Source organism: Amblyomma mixtum, chromosome 10 (assembly GCF_055824585.1).
Source record: "Amblyomma mixtum isolate Tamu chromosome 10, ASM5582458v1, whole genome shotgun sequence".
NCBI lineage: Eukaryota > Metazoa > Arthropoda > Arachnida > Ixodida > Ixodidae > Amblyomma > Amblyomma mixtum.
In genome coordinates, this window is record NC_143021.1 from 66,343,744 (window position 1) to 66,364,685 (window position 20,942).

The following is a 20,942-nucleotide window of genomic DNA, read 5'->3' on the forward strand; positions in this document are numbered from 1 at the left end:
TTGTAAAAAAAATTGACAGGGGCTTAACGTAGTTAGACCGAGTAGACCTGCGAAAGCAGGTGTTCAATTGGAGGGGGCACTCAAACTCCGCCTTGGGGGTGTGGCATGATATCTTTAGGGCCCACGTGTGCTGAATTGGTCATTCCTACTTGAGATTCATTAGGAGTCCTCATGTACCACTACCAGTGCAGCGGTCGAGCGATGCGCCACTGCCCCGGCAGGTGGCTGTCTCTGTCCCGGCCACCCGTCGGGATTTGGCGACCCATGTCGCTCTCCCCAAGCAACCTCTCCCGCAGATGGCACGGCGCTCGTCCGAACTTACCAGAGTTACTACCCGAGTAAGTCGTGCAAGCTCGGGTAGTAACTCGGGTTGCCAGGCAACGGCACTAGGTCGTACGTGCTGTTTTTGCCAATACGCTTGTGGTCAAGCGTTTGGTTTAGCTCGTGCCGGCGTCATGAGCTGTGAAACCCAGCGGCTGTGCGAGGGTGGTGCCCCCTGGGTGTGTGGGCGCCATCTGTTGGAGCGCAGCTGAGGCTGTTGCTAGGCAACGGCGACTCAAGGTCGTCTGGTATGCACGAGCATACGCGACGAGCCGAGCTGGGCTCCAGTAGTGTTGCCTTGGCAACAAAAATCGGATTTCAGGATGAAAACTATTGCCATTGTCACCACCTCCAGGAGAGGATGGCTGTTGGAAAGCAATAACCAGCCTTGTCACTGGTTCCGAGGTATATCTATTCTAGCCACTGTCGATTCTGTTGGCCAAAGGGCGCTTGTCGGTCGACCACCGTGTAGTGGGACCGCCTGCCTCCTGAGCAGGCATAGCTTGGCAGTTCGATTTATCCATGTGATGGCAAACCGCATTCGATGTATCAAGTAAGAAATGCATGTGTTGGTTTAAAATGTTTAGGAACTGTTTGCCAATAATTCATAATATCCGTGTTTGTTACAAGGATGTTTGACTGTAAGTTCCTCGAAAATGCTCCACAATGGTGTGATCGTACAAGGGTGGTTCCACGCAAGATTGAACAAAGGGTGGCTGGTCGACCTCTTAAATTTATTTGAAACTTTTACACATTGTTGCCTGATGACTGCACAGAAGCCGGCTGCAATAGGTTTTGTCCCTCCAAATTTTTTTGAAGCTTGTGAAATTATTAATGACGGAGAAGTGGAGTTCCGCGCTTAAGTGCTCCACTGTTTTGGCCAACTTTCGATAAGAATTACATAAAATATATTAAACTTGGGTACCTGAAAATTGTTTGGATAAATATATTGATGTTTTTGTTTGTGCTTCGTTATTTTTGTTTGTCTGCAAGCTATAGATGATTTTATAAAATTTGTCAAAATCCGCACAAGGAGCGTTTTTCTGTCTAGTTTGCAGGTAGTTACCGTATAAACGCGTGTAAGGGCCGCACCCGTGTATGGGCCGCACCCCGTTTTCCCGAAGGCAATGTTAAAAAAAAAAATAAATCCGTGTAAGGGCCGCACCCGAACTTTCCATGACCCAGGCGGGAATAGCCTTCTAAATGCACGCGCCGTGGCCTCCGCGATCGGCTCCGGCTGCGAACAACGGTGCGCTCGATCACGGAGCGCTTGATCGCGGAGGCCAAGCACGCGCACAAGAGCTTCCAAAAACCGTCCAGGGATGCCCCCCCCCCCCCCCCCCCCCCCCCCCTTCCCGCTATCTAATCAGCATCAGTATCGCCAGCTCCAGCCTTTTATGGCGGATTAGCGCGTTCGCTGTAGTTGTGGCTTTCGCGTGCTGCCGCCGAGTAAGCACCTTATCAGCTACAGGGCTGGGAGTTAGCTCTCGAATGTGGCAAGCGTGTGGCGGGCAGGGAACTCGACGGTGGCCAGGGAACTCGACGTGGCCGAGAAATGCGTCCGATGACCGTGCAATCAAAAGGGTGCATTGAGAAACACAAGCTGCAAAAAACGCGCTTTCCGAGGCGAGCCGTGTGAGTTTCCCCGAACTGCTCTGCAAGTGATGGAAATGCGAACAACGGCTACGCGTTAACAGCGGACATGCTGCGCGGCTTTTTTGGGATGAGCGTGCACCAGAATAAATGCCGTTCATTCCCTGATTGCTGTGTTTTTGCTTAAATTTTTTTTTTTTTTTCTAAATCGCGTGTATGGGCCGCACCCCGAAAATTGGCTCCCGAATCTGGAAAAAAAAGTGCGACCCTTACACGCGTTTATACGGTATATGAAAAAGGGCTTGTAGCAGAGTGGCAGTAATTACGCGTTATCATCTATGCAAACAGACCTATCAAAGTGCTGAAGTTGATATTTGTGCGTCTCTTTGACAAAGAGATATGATATTTATGCCTCTTTTCGACAAAGAGATATGATTGTGCTAACTTCAGGAAAACACAAACGAATGAAAACTTACACGACAGTTAAAAAAAAAACATTTCTATATTTTTTAAGCTTTGTCCATGTGTTCTCCTTTATGTATCAAGTTTTTGAATCATTAAAAACATGCTGGATAATTTTGTTTGTGCAGCAGTTACGACCCTTCCAGTGAGACCCTTGCGCAACGTTGAGCACACCATGCAGGTCTGAAGAGTCTTGCGTCCTTTGTGAATCGCCTGCGGGTTTTCAATTTTGGTTGGGTATTGTATGTATTCCTTTGTGTCTCAATGGGTAAGATTAGCTACGAGAGCCACTGCAGTGAAGGATGTGGGATTAATTTTCACCGCCTGGGGTTCCTTGATGCGCTGCGGCTGCGCACAGCACACAGATGTTTTTGGCATTTCACCACCACCATAACTCAGCCAGGATTCAATGAGCAGCTTTGAATACACACAAAGCAAGCAGCGTATTTCATATAATTTCTTAGCAAAATGAATAAATTGAAAAGGTCATGGGGATGTGCTTTATTAAAAGGACAGTGAGGAGAGTTCTATCAATTTTTTTTTTTGTAGTAAAATCTGATAGTTTGGCATTTTGCGGCTTTGTTGCCACTTGTTCGGCAGTGAAAGGTGCATTTATCGCCAAGAGATTTGGATTCGTAGTTGGAAAAAGTTTTTTTCCGCTGTTCTGATTCAAACTCAGGACTCTGATGACGACATAGGACTAAGTGACATGAAACACAATGTAAATTCAGACTCCGTGATTTCTGTGTAGTCCAGGGTTTGACGGAATGCCGTCTGTGCCTCCTGTTGAGATTGTGTCTTGACAGCACGTGTTTTGTTTTCAACAGGACCTTCTTCAGACAGTGCTTCGGCACAGCAATGGGTGCATCTATTTCCGTGGTCTGCGCAAACCTCGCATTGGAAGCCATTGAGAGCGTAGCCGTTTCCACATTCAAACCATCACTGAAGCTATGCCTGCGCTGTGGGGACAACTGCTTCAGCATTATGCATCGCAGCAACGTACAGCCTTTTTCTAAGAGGTCTAAACTCAATCCAGCCAAGTGTACAATTTACCGCGAGGAAGAAATTAATGGACAAGTCTCTTTTCATGATGTACGCGTCCAGAGGAACAGCACCTAGCTGAAACCTCGGTGTATCGGAGACTGACACACACTGGAAAGTACCTGAACTTTCAATCAGCACATCCTATTGGACACAAGCGTTCAGTCGCCAAATCACTCTTCAGTCGCGCGTTCACCCTCTGGTTGAGCCCGGCAAAACGCCGCTGTGAAATTGCCAAAGTAAAGGCAGATCTGAAAGACAACGGATACCCCCAGCAGCTACTGAAAAGCCAAGAGCGCTCCGCCCAAGCATCCAGACTTGGCCAAAAACAGAAAAACGCGGAAACCAAGCATGCAAGTATTTCGTACGCTGCTGGTGTGAGCAAGGCCCTTGCACACATTTTCAAAGGCTATGACGTGCACATTTCCCATCAGCCTACCAGCAAGTTGAAAGAGCAGCTGGTCCGAGTGAAAGACCGCCTAGATCGCTCAAGATACCCTGGCATGGTGTACAAGATACCATGTCAAGGCTGTGACACTGCCTACATTGGCGAAACTTGAGATGAATGCTCAAAGAGCACCAGAACGGCCGCTCTGCACCAAATGAACACAATGCATCATTGATTGGGATGAAGCATCTATCATTGCCACAGAGAAGAACTTACCATTGCCCCTCCTTTTGGAATCATGTCATACACATAGCATGCTCTTAACAGAAATCTGTAATCGCTCACTATGCAGTTTTGACCATATATAAGCCACTGACGTTCCATGCAGCTAACAAGGGCCCCTAAACGTTGTCTTTTCCTTGTGAAGAATTTGTTGCTGAGTGCATGTTTGTTATTTCCGCTCCGTGATTTCTGGCGGCCAGTGGTGGGGGCTAGCAGCAGCTGAAACGAAAGCTACCCTCACCACTGGTCGCACAGTCGCTTCGTTTATGCTGGCGTTTTGCCAGTGTTACGATGGATCCCGAAGTTCTCGCAAAGAACTCTGTCCTGCACCTCAGCCCCACAGAGCGTGCGATGCTTTTGAGGGCTGAAGTGGCTGGTGTGGCCGGATATGGAGAATGTCCAAACACCGAGGAGCCGGCATTGTCAGCAGCAAGTGCGGGAGCAGTCATCGCCAAGCCACCGTCAAGACTGATGAGTCGAGACCGGTACGGGCGGACATAAGTGGATTCTGTAATAATAGTTCTCAGAGATCGCAGTGCTGCCCAGCATCTTGGTACATTCGCTAAGCGAGTACACCGAGCAGTGCATTATCCTTTTCCAAAGCATATGTCTGCAAGGTGCTCGAAAGCAACGTTTAAGGGGGGACGAGGGTCTTAAAACTAACTTTTTTATTTACGGCTGGAATCTTATGAAATTTTGCACACAGGTGCGTTTTTCTCTCCCGATTCCAAGTATGTAATCATAATTGAGCTGGTGGTCTTAGATCAAAAGTTATCTTGAATTCTGGAGTGTAAGTAGGTAATTTCTTACGCAGCTTTGATGAACTTTCTCAGTGCATTTTGTTGCTTTTACTTACATGAATTGATCGCCAGGGAGTTAACATACGTGGTGACATTCTTCATTTTTCTCAAAAGGCATGTCATCCTGATGTACTATGTCGAGAGTAAAAGGTCACAGTGTTTGACACTGCAACTCGTTAAGCTAATTGTAAATTGCTATTTATACATGGTCTAAACAAAAAAAGTGAGAATGTCATCGGGTATGGGAATTCACTGGCTATCAATTTATGTAACTAAAAGCAACAAAATGCAGTGAGGAAGTTCATTAAAGCTGTGTAAGAAATTACCTACTTACACTCTAGAACTGAAGATAACTTTTGATCTAAGACCACCAGCTCAATTATGACTGCATTTTTGGAATCGGAAGAGAAAAAGGCATCTGTGTGCAAAATTTCATGAGATTCAAGCCACAAATAAGAAGGTCATTTTTAAGACCCTCATCCCCCTCAAAACCTGGCAGCAGCTATGTCTAGTACTGTCACAAGGAGCCGCAGCAATAAATCCTCTTATTCATTTACCGGCTGAATGCTAGGCTAAGTGAAATTTGCATTGCTGCTACAGACAAGCGTACTCAGTCAGTTTTTCTTCTTTTTGCACCGTAACTTGGTGGTCTTTTGAGGTGCAGTTGTGGACAGTGCCAAGTTTTCTGTCCAACTGTGAGGCGGTCGAGTGTGTGTGCTGCCGTGAGGTAGAGCGCCTCGTCGGGGCTCAGCCAGAGGGTGCATCACAGAGCACTCAGAATTCAGCCTTCTGTGCCTCAATATTGGCGTGCTCCACATTGCTTACTTCGAGCTACGTGCACAGCAGGAAACTCTGAGATACGATATCCACAAGTGAGGTTCGGTTTGATGCTGCATTAGGCTGCGCGTACGGTACAACTCAGCATTCCAGGGCATTCATCCCCAAATGTTTTTATTTTACACTAGATTGTAGGATTGTAGTGAATTTACTTCTTTATGCGTAAACATTTTATGCTACACGCACTGCAAAAAGGTCAATTTCTGGTGCACAGCATTGCGTATCAATAGGACTTGTAGCATACTGAGTTTTAACAACTATGTGACTTTATGCATCCTTGGGTGTTACCTAACATTCATGCACGTGTGTGTTGTCAGCACAGTGCATGATTCACTCAGTGCTTTTGTTATTTACTCCCAGAAAGTACCAGTAAACAGCATGCCAACAGTTAGTTCGGTGGCTCTGGCATCGCCTGGAAAAAAAAAAAAAAAAACATAGTCTCATCTTGCCACCGTGTGTTGTGGCAAAGATAAGGGCATCATTCCTGACATACACACCAGCTTGGTTTCAGTGTGCTGAATATTAGGAGGCAAGTACGGCCGATTTCTCAGGTTCTTGTAGTGTGGCTGTATTTCGTGCTCCTAAGGGTAAGAGTAGAGAAACGTGGTTCTCCTTACATCCCAAGAGAGCTGCTTACTGTGGGGGTTGGAAGCTGTTCATTGTAACTACTGAAAGGCACCAAAGCAATTACACATCCCACAGTGGAAGACAGCGGGACAGAGCACCACTCACAGCTGCTTTATCTCACAGAAAACACGTGCACTTGTATCCTCAGTCGTAAATTGCTCAAAGAACACATCCAGGCATCAATTCATCATCATCAGCCTGACTACGTCCAGTGCTAGAAAAAGGCCTCTGCTGTAATTCTTCTATTAACCCTGGCCTCTGCCAGCAGCGGCCACCCTATCCCTGCAAACTCCTCCACCCACCTAACTTTGTGCCGCTACCTGCTGCGCTTGCCTTCTCTTGGCATCCACTCCGTTACCCTTGAGGACCAGCAGTTATCTTCTCTACTTACTACTTGCCATGCCCTAGCCTATTTGTTCTTGTTTGATTTGAAGCAGCGCAAGGCCAAAAGCCAAAGAAGAGAGCAGAGAAAGAAACGGACAACACAGCGCTGAAACCAAGACGAAAAAACAGGGCCCTTTGTACTAGAAATGAAGCTTGAAAGCACAAGCTGATGGGCGAGTTGGTTATTCATTGTTTGATTTGAAGCAGCGCAAGGCCAATTACAAGGCTACAAGGCTACCTATTTGTAAACTGCTGTTCCCTTGCAAGCAAGACTGCTGAGCAGTACTTTAGTTTTCTGCATGTTAATTCTTAGGCCCATCGTTGTGCTCTGCCTGTCTAACTCATAGATCATGCTCATCAACAGTTTGTCCTCTGAGTGACTTAGGAAGGCAGGTTACTCAGGTGTTCCCCATTAACTCTTATCCCCAACTGTTCCCAATTCAGGCCCCGGAATACCCCCTGTAAACAGGTGGTGGAAAGCACTGGTGCGATCGTGCTTCCCTCCCTGAATTTTATTGCTGACCTTATGGATGAGTATGGTAGCTGTCCAGTTTTTATAGATATCTTCTAGCATCTTTACTAAAGGCACATCCGATTCCGTAATGCCTGCATGACAGCTGAGGTTTTTAGTGAGTAAAATGCTTTCTCGTAATCTATGAAGGCTATATAGTGGTTGGTTATATTCTGAGCATTTTTGTGTCACCAGATTGATAGTGTGAATATGGTCCATTGTCGAGTAGCCTTTATGAAAGCCTGCCTGATCATTTGGTTAATTGGTCTAAGGTTGTCCTGACTCTTATTTTGGATCAGGTGCGAGAGAAGTTTTTCTCAGCCTTATACAATATTATATATGATTTTCACTGATGCACGAGGTAACTTCCATTCTGATGTAGAATGCTTCAATCAGTTCCCTGGCTATTGTATTCTTACTTCTGGCAAGAAATCGCATGCCAGCAAAGCATTGCTCACAAAAGCATGAAGGGCAAGTTTTGATGTTCTTTTGTTAAATTTTGGCCCTCTTTATTTTGTTCAATGTTTCGTTCATGTTCCCAGATTTCCTCACTTATTCAGTGCCCGGTTTATCCTATAAAGGAAAAACCGCTTGAGAGGGTGATTTGATATACAGTCGAGCCCACTTATAACAATACTGGTTATAACAATATATTGGATATAACAATGGTCAGTCGTGGCACCATCAGCTTTGCCATGTGTTCTATGGTAAAATAAACTGCTTATAGCAATGCAGTCAGGGCACATTATTGGTTATAACAATTAAATCTGGTAATTGAGTGTCAACCATTATAGAAAAAAAAAACCAAGGAAATGCTACAACCACACCAACAAAACCATGCTTACAACACAAAAGCGTGCGCGTGTGGGGCCGACCAATGGACTGAGCTGGCGCAGCAATGCCACGAAAGCAAAAGAACCCGTGAATGCGTTCCCCTGTTCAAAAGGCCCATGCAGAGAAGAAAGTAGGGAGCATGGTAGGGAGCCTTGGCGGACCAGTCTATTATTAACGTTTCTGAGGGGTGCGCCGCTCGCAGAAAAAAAATGTGAAGAAGCATTTTTCTTTGTTTTTACACTCTGAGCTACGGCTGGCACTGGCAGCGTGTATGTTGTCCCATCTTCCGCTGTTCTTCGCTAACTTCCCCACGGTCCTCGCTTCACAAATTTCCCATGTCCCAGGGGCAGGCGTCATCGCGTCAGGAGAGCTGCTGCATTGCTGCATTGGCTACGCACGCCATGCATACCCCCAATCAGTCAGTGCAGTGCGCGTGCGTGCAGCCAGCGCGGTTTTTCTCACGTCAGCTGTCGCCGCACCCTTAGTTCTGCATGCTTCTTGAATATCTGATAAGAATCACTTCCGGAAAGCCGGCTTGATTCCTGTGATGTGGAGGTGTGCGAAGCTCCCGGTGGTGCAGTGATGGCGGTGCTTTGGTCATCGGTGAACGGTGAACATTGTTCCGGTTCCCTGAAGTTCGAATTAATGACCTTTTACAGGTATTAGGACAATCAAACCCCTCCGGGTATCTACTGTCAGTAAATGCTCTGAAGTTTGTCATCTTTTCTTTTTTTCAGCACAACCCTGTTATAACAATTATTGGTTATAACAATGGTATTTCCATGGCCTTTGAATATTGCTATAAGTGGGCTTGACTGTAGTACCCCTATGGTGCACCCCCAGTGTCAGAGACCTGCCTTTTAGACACTGATTGCATTCGCCTGAAAGGCACTGCTTTGGTGACTGAGTGCAAATGAATGCTGGGTGATTGTCATCAGCATCGTTTCTGTGGCCAGTGCCATTCTCAAGAGCAGCGACACAAAGTTTATAGTTGGCACAAATGACACACACGCATATCATGCTGGGGATAACATTTTACCCATCGAGGTCTCAAGGTTAAAATTTTGATAGGCCAATGCCTGAATCAGGATGATCATCACTGTGTATGCAGAATGCCTCTCTAAATGATCTTGTCATGAAACGCTTTGCTATGAAGGCTTTTTCTCCATCTATCATAACCGAGAGCACATCTGTTTTGTTAGGACCTTGTCTGGAGCATTCCAACTTGACCTTCGTGTAGTACTCTTGCGCCGCAGATGTGCACTCAGAGCTCACCTTATGCCTAGGGAAAGGATCCGATCTGTACCACACGCCGTGATCAAATATATCGATGCTTCGGGAATAAGAGCACCTATCTTTGGCTGAACTTCCCGGTGCATCATTTTGGCTGTAGGCCTGGCAGTGAACGCCTTCTGCACCTCACTTTGTTTTCTTTTGATGTAAGCAGGCCTGTCCCGATTTCTCACTGCACCTGGCGGTTTCAGCGGGGACACATCTGTGGTCGCAATGCTCCGGTTGATGACACCGAATTCTTCTTCAGGGAGCATAAAAATGTCATCACAAAACTGATCTTTCCATAAAGATATTTCATTGCCGATGTAGCGAAATCATGGATGTCACAAGTAGTCCATCTGATTGATTTTCACAGGTCTTTCGGATATTAGAAGTTGCTTCAAAGCGTTGGTGTCTAAGGCCTAATTCTCACAGCCGGTCTCCTGTACGGCGCTGCGGCGACGGAGGCGGAAACCGCGGCCGCAACGGAACGGAGTGGTGTTCTAATCGAAAGAGGCGCCGGACACCGGCAAACCATTTAGGGTGGGCGCTTGCTGCTCCCTCGCTGCTTTATTCGTGCCCGCGCACTCACGCACCTGCGCATCGCCGCTGAAGCCGCGACGCTCGCCAGCGCCATCTCTTGGTCCCACCAAGCAAGCGGTGGGTCACGTGAAGCGAGCTCGCGCTGTGACTGTGACTGGCGCGCTCTCCGTGAGGTGGGGCTCTGTCGTCACCGCTCGACGGAAACGTAGAGCAGGACCTGGTGGCACTGACCGCCCGATTTGGGGGGGGGGGGGGGGTGGGGGAACGGTCAAAAGACTGGTCCCTCTGTCAGATGCGGGCGCGACGGAGCAAGGGAAAAACCGGCTTTGAGAATGTGGCCTAAGTCGGTAACGCGGCGAAAATTTCGCTTCTTCGGAATGAGCGTCTTGTGCTTGGAAAGGTAATCTGCACAAAACGCTTGGTCGGAGCTATACTTTGTCCCCATGAGAGGCACGTGAGCAGCGCACGCAGTAAGAGCAAAACGCAAGCACGCCTCTCGCTCATCTGCGGCGGCGGCGACAGCAAGTCTCCTCTGGAATCAGCCAGCACAGCTTTGCTGGTGCACCCTCTGTCAACGTGATGAAGACTGCTCCCAAGATGTGCCATAATGGACCGAGGACCCGAGAGTCTGTCGCTTGGATCATCGTGCTGGGCCATGCCACAGTGCGGCCATCGTCAACCAAAAACTTCGCGCTGACCTTTGAGCATAAAAGACCTCGTTTCTGGTGGCTCTTCGGCACATAGTAGCGTGGTAATGGCAGGTGAGCTTGCATTGCCCCATCCACAGCGACCATGTCTGGGGACAAAGGACCAGTCCCTGCCGGTTTCCCCATGTGCCTGCCTAAGGATGCGAAAACGGACTCTCAAAGCGTTGCCTCGTAGAACGAGCATCTGGGGTGCGCGAGCATCTGCATAGCAGCCCCGCTCTCATGGCCGCTGTGGAGCCCATATCATCTCGATATTGATGCCCTCAGTGCTGCCGACACACCTTTTCGCTACTCCAGATCTTTTTGAAGAAAGCGAGATCCAATCGTTCCTGCATTCTATAGACAGCAGGCAAGGCGTCAGATATACTTAATATGCCAGTCCTTGCCCAAGGGTCTCATTGGAGGGAGGGGTTGTAACTACTAGAGAAACAAAATTATGCAACATATTTTTATTGATTGTGAAATCAGATATAAAGGAGAATATGTGGACAAAGTTTAAGAAATACAAAAATGTGTTTTTTTTTTAAAGTTGTCGTTAGAAGTATTCATTCTTCTGTGTTTTCTTGAAGTTAGCGCCAATATATCTCTTTGTCGAAAAGACACATGAATATCAACTTTAGCACCTTGATAGGTCTGTTTGCATAGATGATAACGTGTAATTACTGCCACTCTGCTTTTTCATATAACTACCCTTTTCATATAACTACCTGCAAACTAGACGGAAAAACTTTTGTGCCGATTTTGACAAGATTTATAAAAACATCTATAGTTTTGGATGATTTAGGACCAGTATAAAGACATCCACAGCTTTCTTATGAAAGCCCGAGAGGTCGGCACCCCGATTTCTGCCGGGCCTTGAGTCTAATCTTTTTTGAGCAAATAGAAGTAAATCTTGCGTATATGATGTCAGACATATCACTCATGGCACCTGTGTGATGTGTGAACCGGCTCCGTGAGTGAAAAAAAAAAGAGGAAAATGTAGCCTGCGGGCGGACAGGTGTCCAAGCTTTGTGCTGAGGTTGTGCAGTTTCTTAGTCAGAATCAAAATGCAACGAAATATCATTGTCAGGGTCACTGCTGCTTCAAGCACCAAAAAAAAATCTGCTGTAGATGTAGCAGAATTGCGTGAAGCAGGATTTTTCCAAAGACATGCCATCTCTGCTGCTGATGCTGTCCCACAAGCGCCCTGTGCTAGAATCTCAGCTTGAAGTGCGTTTCAAAAATTGCCACCTTGCTGGATTTTTTGAAACATACAGTATAGTGTCTAAACAACAATCTAGATAGGGAAGCAAATCCTCGTTAGCATCGAAATCGCTCCCGTCGATCACCGGTGATCGATGCATAGTAGCGTGGTAACGAAAGAGTTAACATGTTCACTGTGTTGTTGGTCACTGGCAGATGACGTTGTATATGAAAGACGTGCAGCCACGAATACCGAGTCACACGATATAGCTGAGTAGGTTGCAAAGAGCATATGAAAAGCACACATGCAAGATCACTGTTGCCATCTCATGGTGGCTTAAAGAAGCTGGAAAGGGATTAGGCGGCTGCTGCAATGAACATGTTAAGCACAAAAGATGCAATGATGTACAGTAGAGCCCTGATTACTGTATTTACATGCATAATGAACCCACCCTTTTTTTTCCAGAAAAGCTTATATCAGTTTGGGGGAGAGTTCATTGCGATATTTATTCGAATCTAGGCCAGCAAATTATAGGAAGCTCTTAGGTCGGCTTAGATTCGATGATTTTTGCGGTCGTATTTGTGGATGGAACTTTTTGCTTGCACCACAACGAGGAGGGCCTGAAGTGGAATCAATACTGACAGAGTTCATGAGGTCAGCGGCACTTCCAGTGACCACAGAACTGCTGCAGGCCAGAGCTGGCAAGAGAGCGAGGCATTCCCCGGGACCCGAGCTAACTCCAGCAGACCCTATCAAGGGCGGAGTTGAAGCTAGGGAGATCGCTGCAGTCTGGGATGACACGCCGGAGGAAAGCTTGGTTGTGCACTCATACAGAGAGTGCAGCATTTCCAGTGCACTCGAAGGCATGGAGGATTGTGCACTGTCTGGAGTGGATAGGGAGGCCAGCGAGGATGGGGATGAGTGAGCGGGAGCAGGTTCGTGGAAATAAATTCCATTGGGTGCTGTTGCTGCTGGCTTACATTCCAGGAAAGTTTTTTTTTTCTTTAGCCTCAACTTTTGGGTGTCGGCTGATAATTAAGGCCGGCCTGGATTCGAGTGAATACGGTACACGGGGGGAAAAAAACTTTCGCCAGACCTTTTTGTAAGAGTTGAAATATCATGTGCCCACCTGCCTCTCCATTCATCCATTGTCAGCAAAAGCAGATGGTTTACAAATTACGTCCCCGCGTCACCCGAATTCTTGTCGCTAGTGTTTAGCATCAGTCACTTCAAAAAGTGTTGAGTGTATCACGATCCGACAGTTTTGTGATAGGGGACAGCTCCAGCCAATAGCAGCGAGATAAAGCGAACATGCTGAACGCTGGCCCTGAAGATGAGGTGCGGGTTTCTCCTGCGAGGTTTAAAAGAAGAAAAAGATAAATTCTTGGCAATTAAAGTGGGGGATTGGTTCATTATATGAGTAAACGCAGTATGTGACTCTTAGGGGACCAGTGTTGTAGGCGTTACCGAAAAGAAGTAACTAAATATGTTACTCTTTACACTAAAAAAAAAACACGTTACCGCCCTACGTTACCTACAAAAAAGGTAACGCGTTACCGTTACCAAAAAAAAAGTAGCGCATGTTACTTTGCCGTTACTCTATGACCATAAATTTTAATCAGTGTGTCTTCGCTGTGAGAACTCAAAATAACAATTTTATAAAGCTCATACTTCATATAATTCCACCTTCACAAAGAAAACAGCTGAGCTCAACAAATTTACAGGAATTCTGGTGTGCTTCTGTTTATGAAATTACTTGGAAATCATGTAGCAATAAAGAAATGCTTAAATGTCATAGTTCCGGAAAAAATAAATTTGCGCACCAAAACAATTTTTTTTACTTGAATCTGCATAATTATCGCAAAAATTCGAGTGTTTACGTTGAGGTGTTCAAGTTCAGCTTCGCTCGCAATAACCAGAAACGTAGCCGCAGTTGCAGATAGAAACAGCCGGTTGACTGCAATCCCCTTTTCTCTGCTGTACCAGTGTACTCTTTCGACGACTCTCTTGGGGCCATCTTGAAGTGAACTGGCGACATTCCTGAGTTTGCTCAGAAGAGGGAACTGCTTTCACAAAGAATGCGAGAGTGTCGCCTGTGAAAGCGACCTTTTGGTTGGAAAAATGGAATTGAGTGGGCGAGTTGGTTTTCCATCTTGACAGTGAAAGCGCTCAAAAGGACAAGGACGACAGAAAAGGAAAGACATACAAAGACATACAAAGCGTATGTCTTTCCTTTTCTGTCGTCCTTGTCCTTTTGAGCGCTTTCACTGTCAAGTTGGTTGGAAAACAAGCTTACGCAGAAACTGACTTACAGATTTCTGCAAATGGTCCTTTGGTGGCTCGGCATGCGTCCACTCTTTAGAGAGTTGTGTGCGTGAGTGGTTTGGGGATGGAGACAAGTGTGTGACTGCGTGTTCGTGCTTTTTTTTTAGTTTAATGCGTCGTCAAGGGCAAGTGTTTTTTGGCATGCATGCGAGCCGCAACACGGGTCGTCGAGAACACCTGTAGATTTTATGTGCAAAATCATTTTCGGCGTTTTTTTTTTTTTGAAAAAGAGGCGGAGGCGGACAATTGGAATAAAAAGTAACTAGCAACGTGACACCTCACGTTACCGAAAAATGTTAACGTAAGTATGTTACCCGTTACAGTTCCGAAATGGTAACGAGTATGTTACTAAGTTACCGAAAAAAGTAGTGCGTTACCGGTAACGCCGTTACTTGTAACGTGTTACCGACAACACTGTAGGGGACCGCATGAAACTGTATTATAATCGAAAATCTTGACAGTCAGCTAGGCATGAGCACATAGTGAGTTTTCAGTTTGGAGTGAATATGAAGCGAACAATTATATTGTTTGAATCGAAGCAAATAGTTTGGGACTGGAAATGTGGTATTAAAAAAAAAAAGGCAATTCATTAGAGCTGTGAACAGCGTATGCATAAAGACTGAGTTTGCAGAATTCACTAAGGCAGTTTTGAAATTAAAATTAAACAAAATAAATTCTTTCAAATGTGCGTTAGTCAGTGTTTTTTTTATTCATATTGCAGCGAAGAAGCACGAACACAAGTAGAAGGAACACGCAAAAAACACGGACGAACGCTGCTGCGTGTTTTTGCGTGTTCCTTCTACTTGTGTTCGTGCTTCTTCGCTGCAATATGAATGAAGAATGTTACCAACTTGCCCAAAAACGTGTTTTACTCAGTCAGTGTTTAGTCGGCAGAAAGGCAAAGTACACTAAGCCTTACCTCAAGTCCTTACCATGCGATTCGGTACATACTGCTGATGTTAAATATAAAACTAAATGAAATTTTTTCGATGCTGAAATTTCGGACAGAATTTATAACCCCAGACTTGTGCGGCCCTGGGTCACGCATCCTGCTGAGTTCAGTGTTCATCGGATGCCGCAATTTCTCCGACCTCATTCACGCAGCATGCTTTCATGTCATCACACTGCAAACGAGCGATTGCATGTTTGTACTACTGTCAGAGGAAGCTATCGCCTGCGTAGTTTGTTATGTGAAAGTGAAAAGATGCCAATGTGGGTACCGCACATGCGCCAGAAGTGGAACGCGGTACCCTGCGTCGACCAGCCTTGCAACATTGCGCGTTGTACTGCTTCAGATGAAAGCACACGTCCGCACGCTTTCCTGGTTCCGAGCAGAAGAGGCCCGTCTCTCCCCCGCGTGCACGCAGCAAACGCCATCTGTGGCGCTTGTGTCGCTGCGACGCGAGCATCCTCCCGTGTTAGTTAAAGGGTCAGTCTGCTCACCGAGATGAGTGTATAAATAATGGCATATTCTGGTAGTTGGCACCCTATAACATCAATAACGGGGGAGCTGCTCCCGGTTTAGGCAGGAATTTATATTTTATTTCGGCGTTGAAAGTCGCGTAAAAATGCATGGTGGCGACCCCAAACGTTCATTTTGTTCAATAAGGTGGTAGCCTTTTTTTGTAGAAGCATAAGTGAATATACTACGTACCATTTGTATGCCCCAATGTCAGAGAAACGCACGTTTTGTTCTCGTAAACTGTAGAACGCGTACCGCTCGCTTTTTCTGTAAATCACGTGAATATTTATAGTTACATGTTCGCAAAACGCAGGCACATTCCAACTTTTAGTTCAGCGTATGCTAGCAAAGACACAAAAATAAACTCAGCCTATAGTGGCGCCATCTGGTTGTCAGGACGGGAACCGTTGCTGTTAACAAACCGACTTTCCACTTAAGCCTAGGAGCGGCAGAATCGTCACCCTAATTATTAAAATAAAGCAAATTTATCTCTTAAATGATTTTTTATAGGCGAGATGAGACGAAGCGAAAGACTAGCGCCCCATTTATGGCCAGTGAACGCAGTGAAAAAGGCAGCAACAACGAGAATTCAGTCCGAAGCGAGAGGTCCGGCTTCGACGGGCGCCGCCATGTTTGTTGCCGCTCCGCGGAAATCCAGATGGCTGCCAGATGAGACTACCATCTCAAACAGATGTGTTCCCACATCAATAAATTCTATTTTAAAATGTTCTACCGCACTTCTTGGCACCACAGCTGGCTAAACGGTAATTTGGTAAAGAGCTATCGGTCGCCGCAAAGAAAATATGGTCGACAAAATTCAGTAGACTGACCCTTTAAAGTAACACAACTAAGGAGGGTGCATTGAGGGGAAGCGAACCAGTTGAGGGTGCACTGCGGGGAAGGGCACAGGGGACGAGTCGCGTCCCCACAATATACAGCTAGTGCTCACTAGCTTGACATGCACGATCTCATGCTTCTCACACATATGAGGGTGTGTCTTGCGGTGTGGCTGGTGGCAAAAACACTAGTAGTAGGGCCAGGCCTTGCATGCAAAAAATTTTTTGCTGTTAGAGCCTCCGTGGCCATTCTCAGTGCGCATGGATCGGAACAGGTGGCAGGGCTCATACACCCTTTTCAATGCAGCAGCTTACAGAGGATAGCGGGGTGAGCTGAGCTGAATTTTGTGACCGCGCATTGATTTTGTGTAAGGCCTAGCATTATCTCGTGCAGTACGCACCGACATGAAGGGCGAATAAGTTAACTCCTGTGACAAGTGCAGGATGCTGCCATTTGGAAGTATTGCAGTTTTTCGCCACGAGTTCAGATGAACAAGAAATGCACAATTTCTGAATGTTCACAGGTTTTTAATGGTAAATACTATTTGCAAACTATTCCAAATTTCCAGTATTTGCTCTTTCTTGCTATTAAGTGGTATACTTAACTGACTACAGTACTGTAAAGCTGACAAGTAATGAGCATGTGTTGGGCTCTTTTTTTTTAAGAACCAGAAAGACCATGGTAAGGACCATGGTAAGACTGTTAAGGACATAGCTCGCTATCGTGTCAGTGAGCAGAAAAAAATGGAATGGCTTTATCCACATTGACCTTTCGCTATACCAATGGCACTTAGGCACGGCATGGTGCTCATCTGTTGATTACTTTCTGTATTGGTGCTGGAAATTACCCCTTTGTTGGTTCTTTGCTGGCAGAAGTGGCTGCTGCTAAGGTCTTTGCCACAGTAGAGCGGAAAAGGTGCCCTGTCCTTGCACCTCAGCAACAAAAGGTGTGATGACTTTCATTTTGGGCTGCTACCAGCCACTCTCGTGAGGTTTATGCCTGGGCTGTGAAACTCTTGCTTCCTAAGCTGCTCAGGTAGGCAGGCTTAGAATTTCAGGCTATCTTGCTTCCCTTGTTTTTTGTGCCCATTACGTCTCTGTTGCTCAGGGCAGAGAGTGTATGCGATCAGTAGTGGTGGTTATTTGGGGCATGCACACCCTGATTTATTGAAACTTGTGCAGTGTCGCGGACACCCATCATCATCATCCCGGCAGCCACCACCTCGCTGATCACCATGTACAATGCCAAGGACATCCTGCAGGACCTGAGGTGAGATATCTGAGGCCAAAGCTTAAGAAATGCGAAATAAGGGAGTGCACTCAATGACCGAAAATTCGGACAGCTCAAATAAACAAGCGTGATGAACTTGATTATTCTGACTTTTTCGTTACACATGAGACGCCGCAGTGGCTCAGTGATTATGGCACTCAACTGCTGACCGGAAAGATGGGGGTTCGATCCCAGCCGCAGCGGTCGAATTTCTTTGGAGGAGAAATTCTAGAGGCCCGTGTACTGTGCGATGTCAGTGCACATTAAAGAACCCCAGGTGGTCGAAACTTCTGGAGCCTTTCACTGCGGCGTCCCTCACAGCCTGAGTGGCACCGTGACATGGCCCATAGAGGTAGTGTGTAAATTTTGGACACATCTCAAGTGATTGCTCAATTCTTTGGACTTCATTCGCACTCGCTGCAGCACTGCCGCCAATAGCCAGGCCGCCATATAATGTGTAGTGGAGCCTCGTTAATTCATGCTTCAAGGGGAATCAAAAACTTGGTCAAAGCGGAAGTCAAGCTAAAAGGTTGCCTTTTAAATGGCGGGGCTGATATTCTTCGTAGGTTTGCACATTGTGCACATGTGTTTGCGAGCTGGTATTGTTCTCGGACGTTGTTCACTCCTAAAACTTGAATAGTAGTCCAATTTCTTGGGGCTTTGCCAAGTTCTGTCGTCTCGAATGCGTGATGATGCGACATCCAAGTGCATTGGAGGCATACAGCTTCATGGAGACGGTGAGTGGGAGAAAATGTCGGTGCTTTTCAAAGCGGACAGCTGGTACCTGCGACAGTATGTACTGAATCTCCAACTGTTCTATCGCAGGCACTTTGGTAACTGGCAAAACGGCTTGCATTATATGCCAGCCACAGTAGAGTGCACACAATTTCGTATACACCGCCAGTCTCGAGATTGGTTTTCAGCTTAGTCCTAATTGCGAAGTCTAATGCTGTTTATGTCTGGCGTTTGTTGGTTATTTTTTTATCAGCATTTTTGCCTACTTGTTTCGCGCCCTCCATGCAGCGAGTGCAGCGCACTTCCTGCAGTGTGGGTTCGCTTTCGTGTCTGGACTCTGCCCCAGCTCACGTGTTCGTCCACCACGTGCAGTCATCAAACGCCTAGCTTGAGCGGTCAGGGCGTGTCGAGTCATGTGAAGCATCAGAGTGTGCACAAAATCCCCTTCCTCCATCATATTGGAAGTTGACATTAAGCTATTTTTACTGGGAGATTTGATTTTTCGCACGTTTTCATGGCCCCAGCCCAAAAAATTGCTCAGCAACTGTGTGATGCCTAGGTACTGGAAACATCAATAAGAGTTATGAATAGTGCCCCTAGTTTCCTGCAATTACATGAAAAGTTGCAGATTCTAGCATTTTTATCGGAATTGTGTGTTGCAGCTGCACACGGTTCTTTTTTTTTATATATATAATGTTGCATTTGTGGACGGCGGCAGGACGAATGAAGTCATGGAAATGTGATTAATTTAATCGCCTGACTTCTCTTGGAACACATAATCTGGCAATGAATGAAGTTCTGCTGGTGCCTTGACACGCTGGCTTCCCCATCCGCTGAAGAAAGCTTGTGCGTCAAGTGCTGCAGTTCTTGCAGCAGCAGACCCGCACGCTCCTGAGGGATGAGTCACGATTCTGGCACTTGTCGAAAGCAGTATTACCACATTTGCACAAACACAATGTGATTTTTTTTTTATTGAATAGTCTCCTCCAGAAAGTACCTCACGTTATATTTGGAACAAAACTACGAATGTAGCATGAATTTTTTTCGCTGTTCTTCTAGATAGCCACAGCAAGCTCACCCACTTGGCTTATGAGCTGGAAGGAAAAGCCAACTCTCAACGACCTTGGCCTATTGAGACAAAGCATGTGGCCACTTCTGTGCGAAGGGCTGCATGCGTCAACGTGCAGGAGGTTTCATAGGCATATCTCAGATTCTTTGTTCTCACTTCGCAAAGTTTTTTGTTTTTTGCTGCAGAAAATCGGGGCCTTAGTTATGGGGCTTGGTTATTGAGGCATATGGTGTATACCTCATATGCCATATATGCATGAGCCACCGTCGGTCCGGCAAAGTCTTGGCGTTGGCGTTTTTGAGCCGGTGCCTCTTTCTTTCTTGCTTACAAAGTGCCAGGAGCACACATGTCGAGATGGAGGCCGATCAACGTTTTCAGGCCTGCATGTCTAGAGTCTACCTTTCATTGGCGTGATTACGACTGGCCGGCCGATTAGGCTTAGCGTCAGTCAAACAATCGAAGGTTGAGTTTAGTTATGACACAGACTTAATTTAATGGTATCATTAACGTGTGCGCATGTGGCGATTTCCGCGTAAACAGCACATCGCATCATCTAGCGCTGGCAAGCAGCAGCTTGTGGCCAAAGCCCGTGCGGGCCAGGTGGCAATGCGTAGACGTGGTTCCGTGCTATACGCCGCCAAAGTTTTCGGCCGAGTGAATGGTTACTTGTGCACAGTCCATTTGTGAAAATCTCACAACGTGGCTGACAGTGAAACTTGGATGTGAGGCGCGATCTGCCCATCCACTTTAGGCTAAGAGCCGTGCAGTGGCGCTGGATTGGCCGCAAGCTTTCTCTGCTATTTAACATTTCATCTCAATTCGAAGGCATTCGGGATCGGTGCGTACAGCTTGGGCGATATCTAGTGGTACTGGTGAACATGCTTCGATGCACAATGATATCGTGTCACTTCGCGCGGGTTGACTGAGGCAGGATCAGATCTTTTATTGCCCGCTATGAAATAAAACGCATATTTTGCTCTTTAAAGCGGGTACGGTGGGGGCATTGGGAAGGACAGCAAGTGTTGAAAATGCATTAGCGTGTGCCACTCTGCTCCTCCTCTGCCACGGCGAGGTGAAAAATTGGAACCTTGTCGTTCTACCCACTCGACCTGCCGCGTCCACTCGAAACAGTCATTTGCGTTGTGGTGGCAGAAATCCCAAGCATTTGTGCATCCATGTGAAACAGGCTTACGCGGGTAACCTCGCAGTGAGCTTGAAGTGTGTGCTAGATAGAACAGTGCAGGGCTCACATGGAGGACTTTTTTGCTGCTTGCTGTTGCATACGTGTACATCATTTTCACGTTGTGTGCTAAAAATTTTTGATGCTCATGTAGTATGTTCACGAGGAAAATAACTGCTGTGAGGCACATTCTCCCACACGGGCTTCTAGCCTGTGCATCTTCTTTGCAACCAAGCACCGTGTCCGAGGGCATTCGATGTATCCGAAACCCAGTGCCATA

General features: G+C 46.5%; 1 protein-coding gene across 2 annotated transcripts in view; it reads left to right on the forward strand.

The window, feature by feature from the left end:
• Positions 1-20,942, forward strand: part of hyx (cell division cycle 73 hyrax) — a 106,927-nt gene that overhangs the window by 60,435 nt on the left and 25,550 nt on the right. For both annotated transcript variants that reach the window (XM_089562752.1, XM_089562753.1), the window contains one exon: positions 17,591-17,678. In XM_089562752.1, the coding sequence (XP_089418878.1) occupies positions 17,591-17,678 (88 nt within the window). The remainder of the gene's footprint in view (positions 1-17,590; positions 17,679-20,942) is intronic.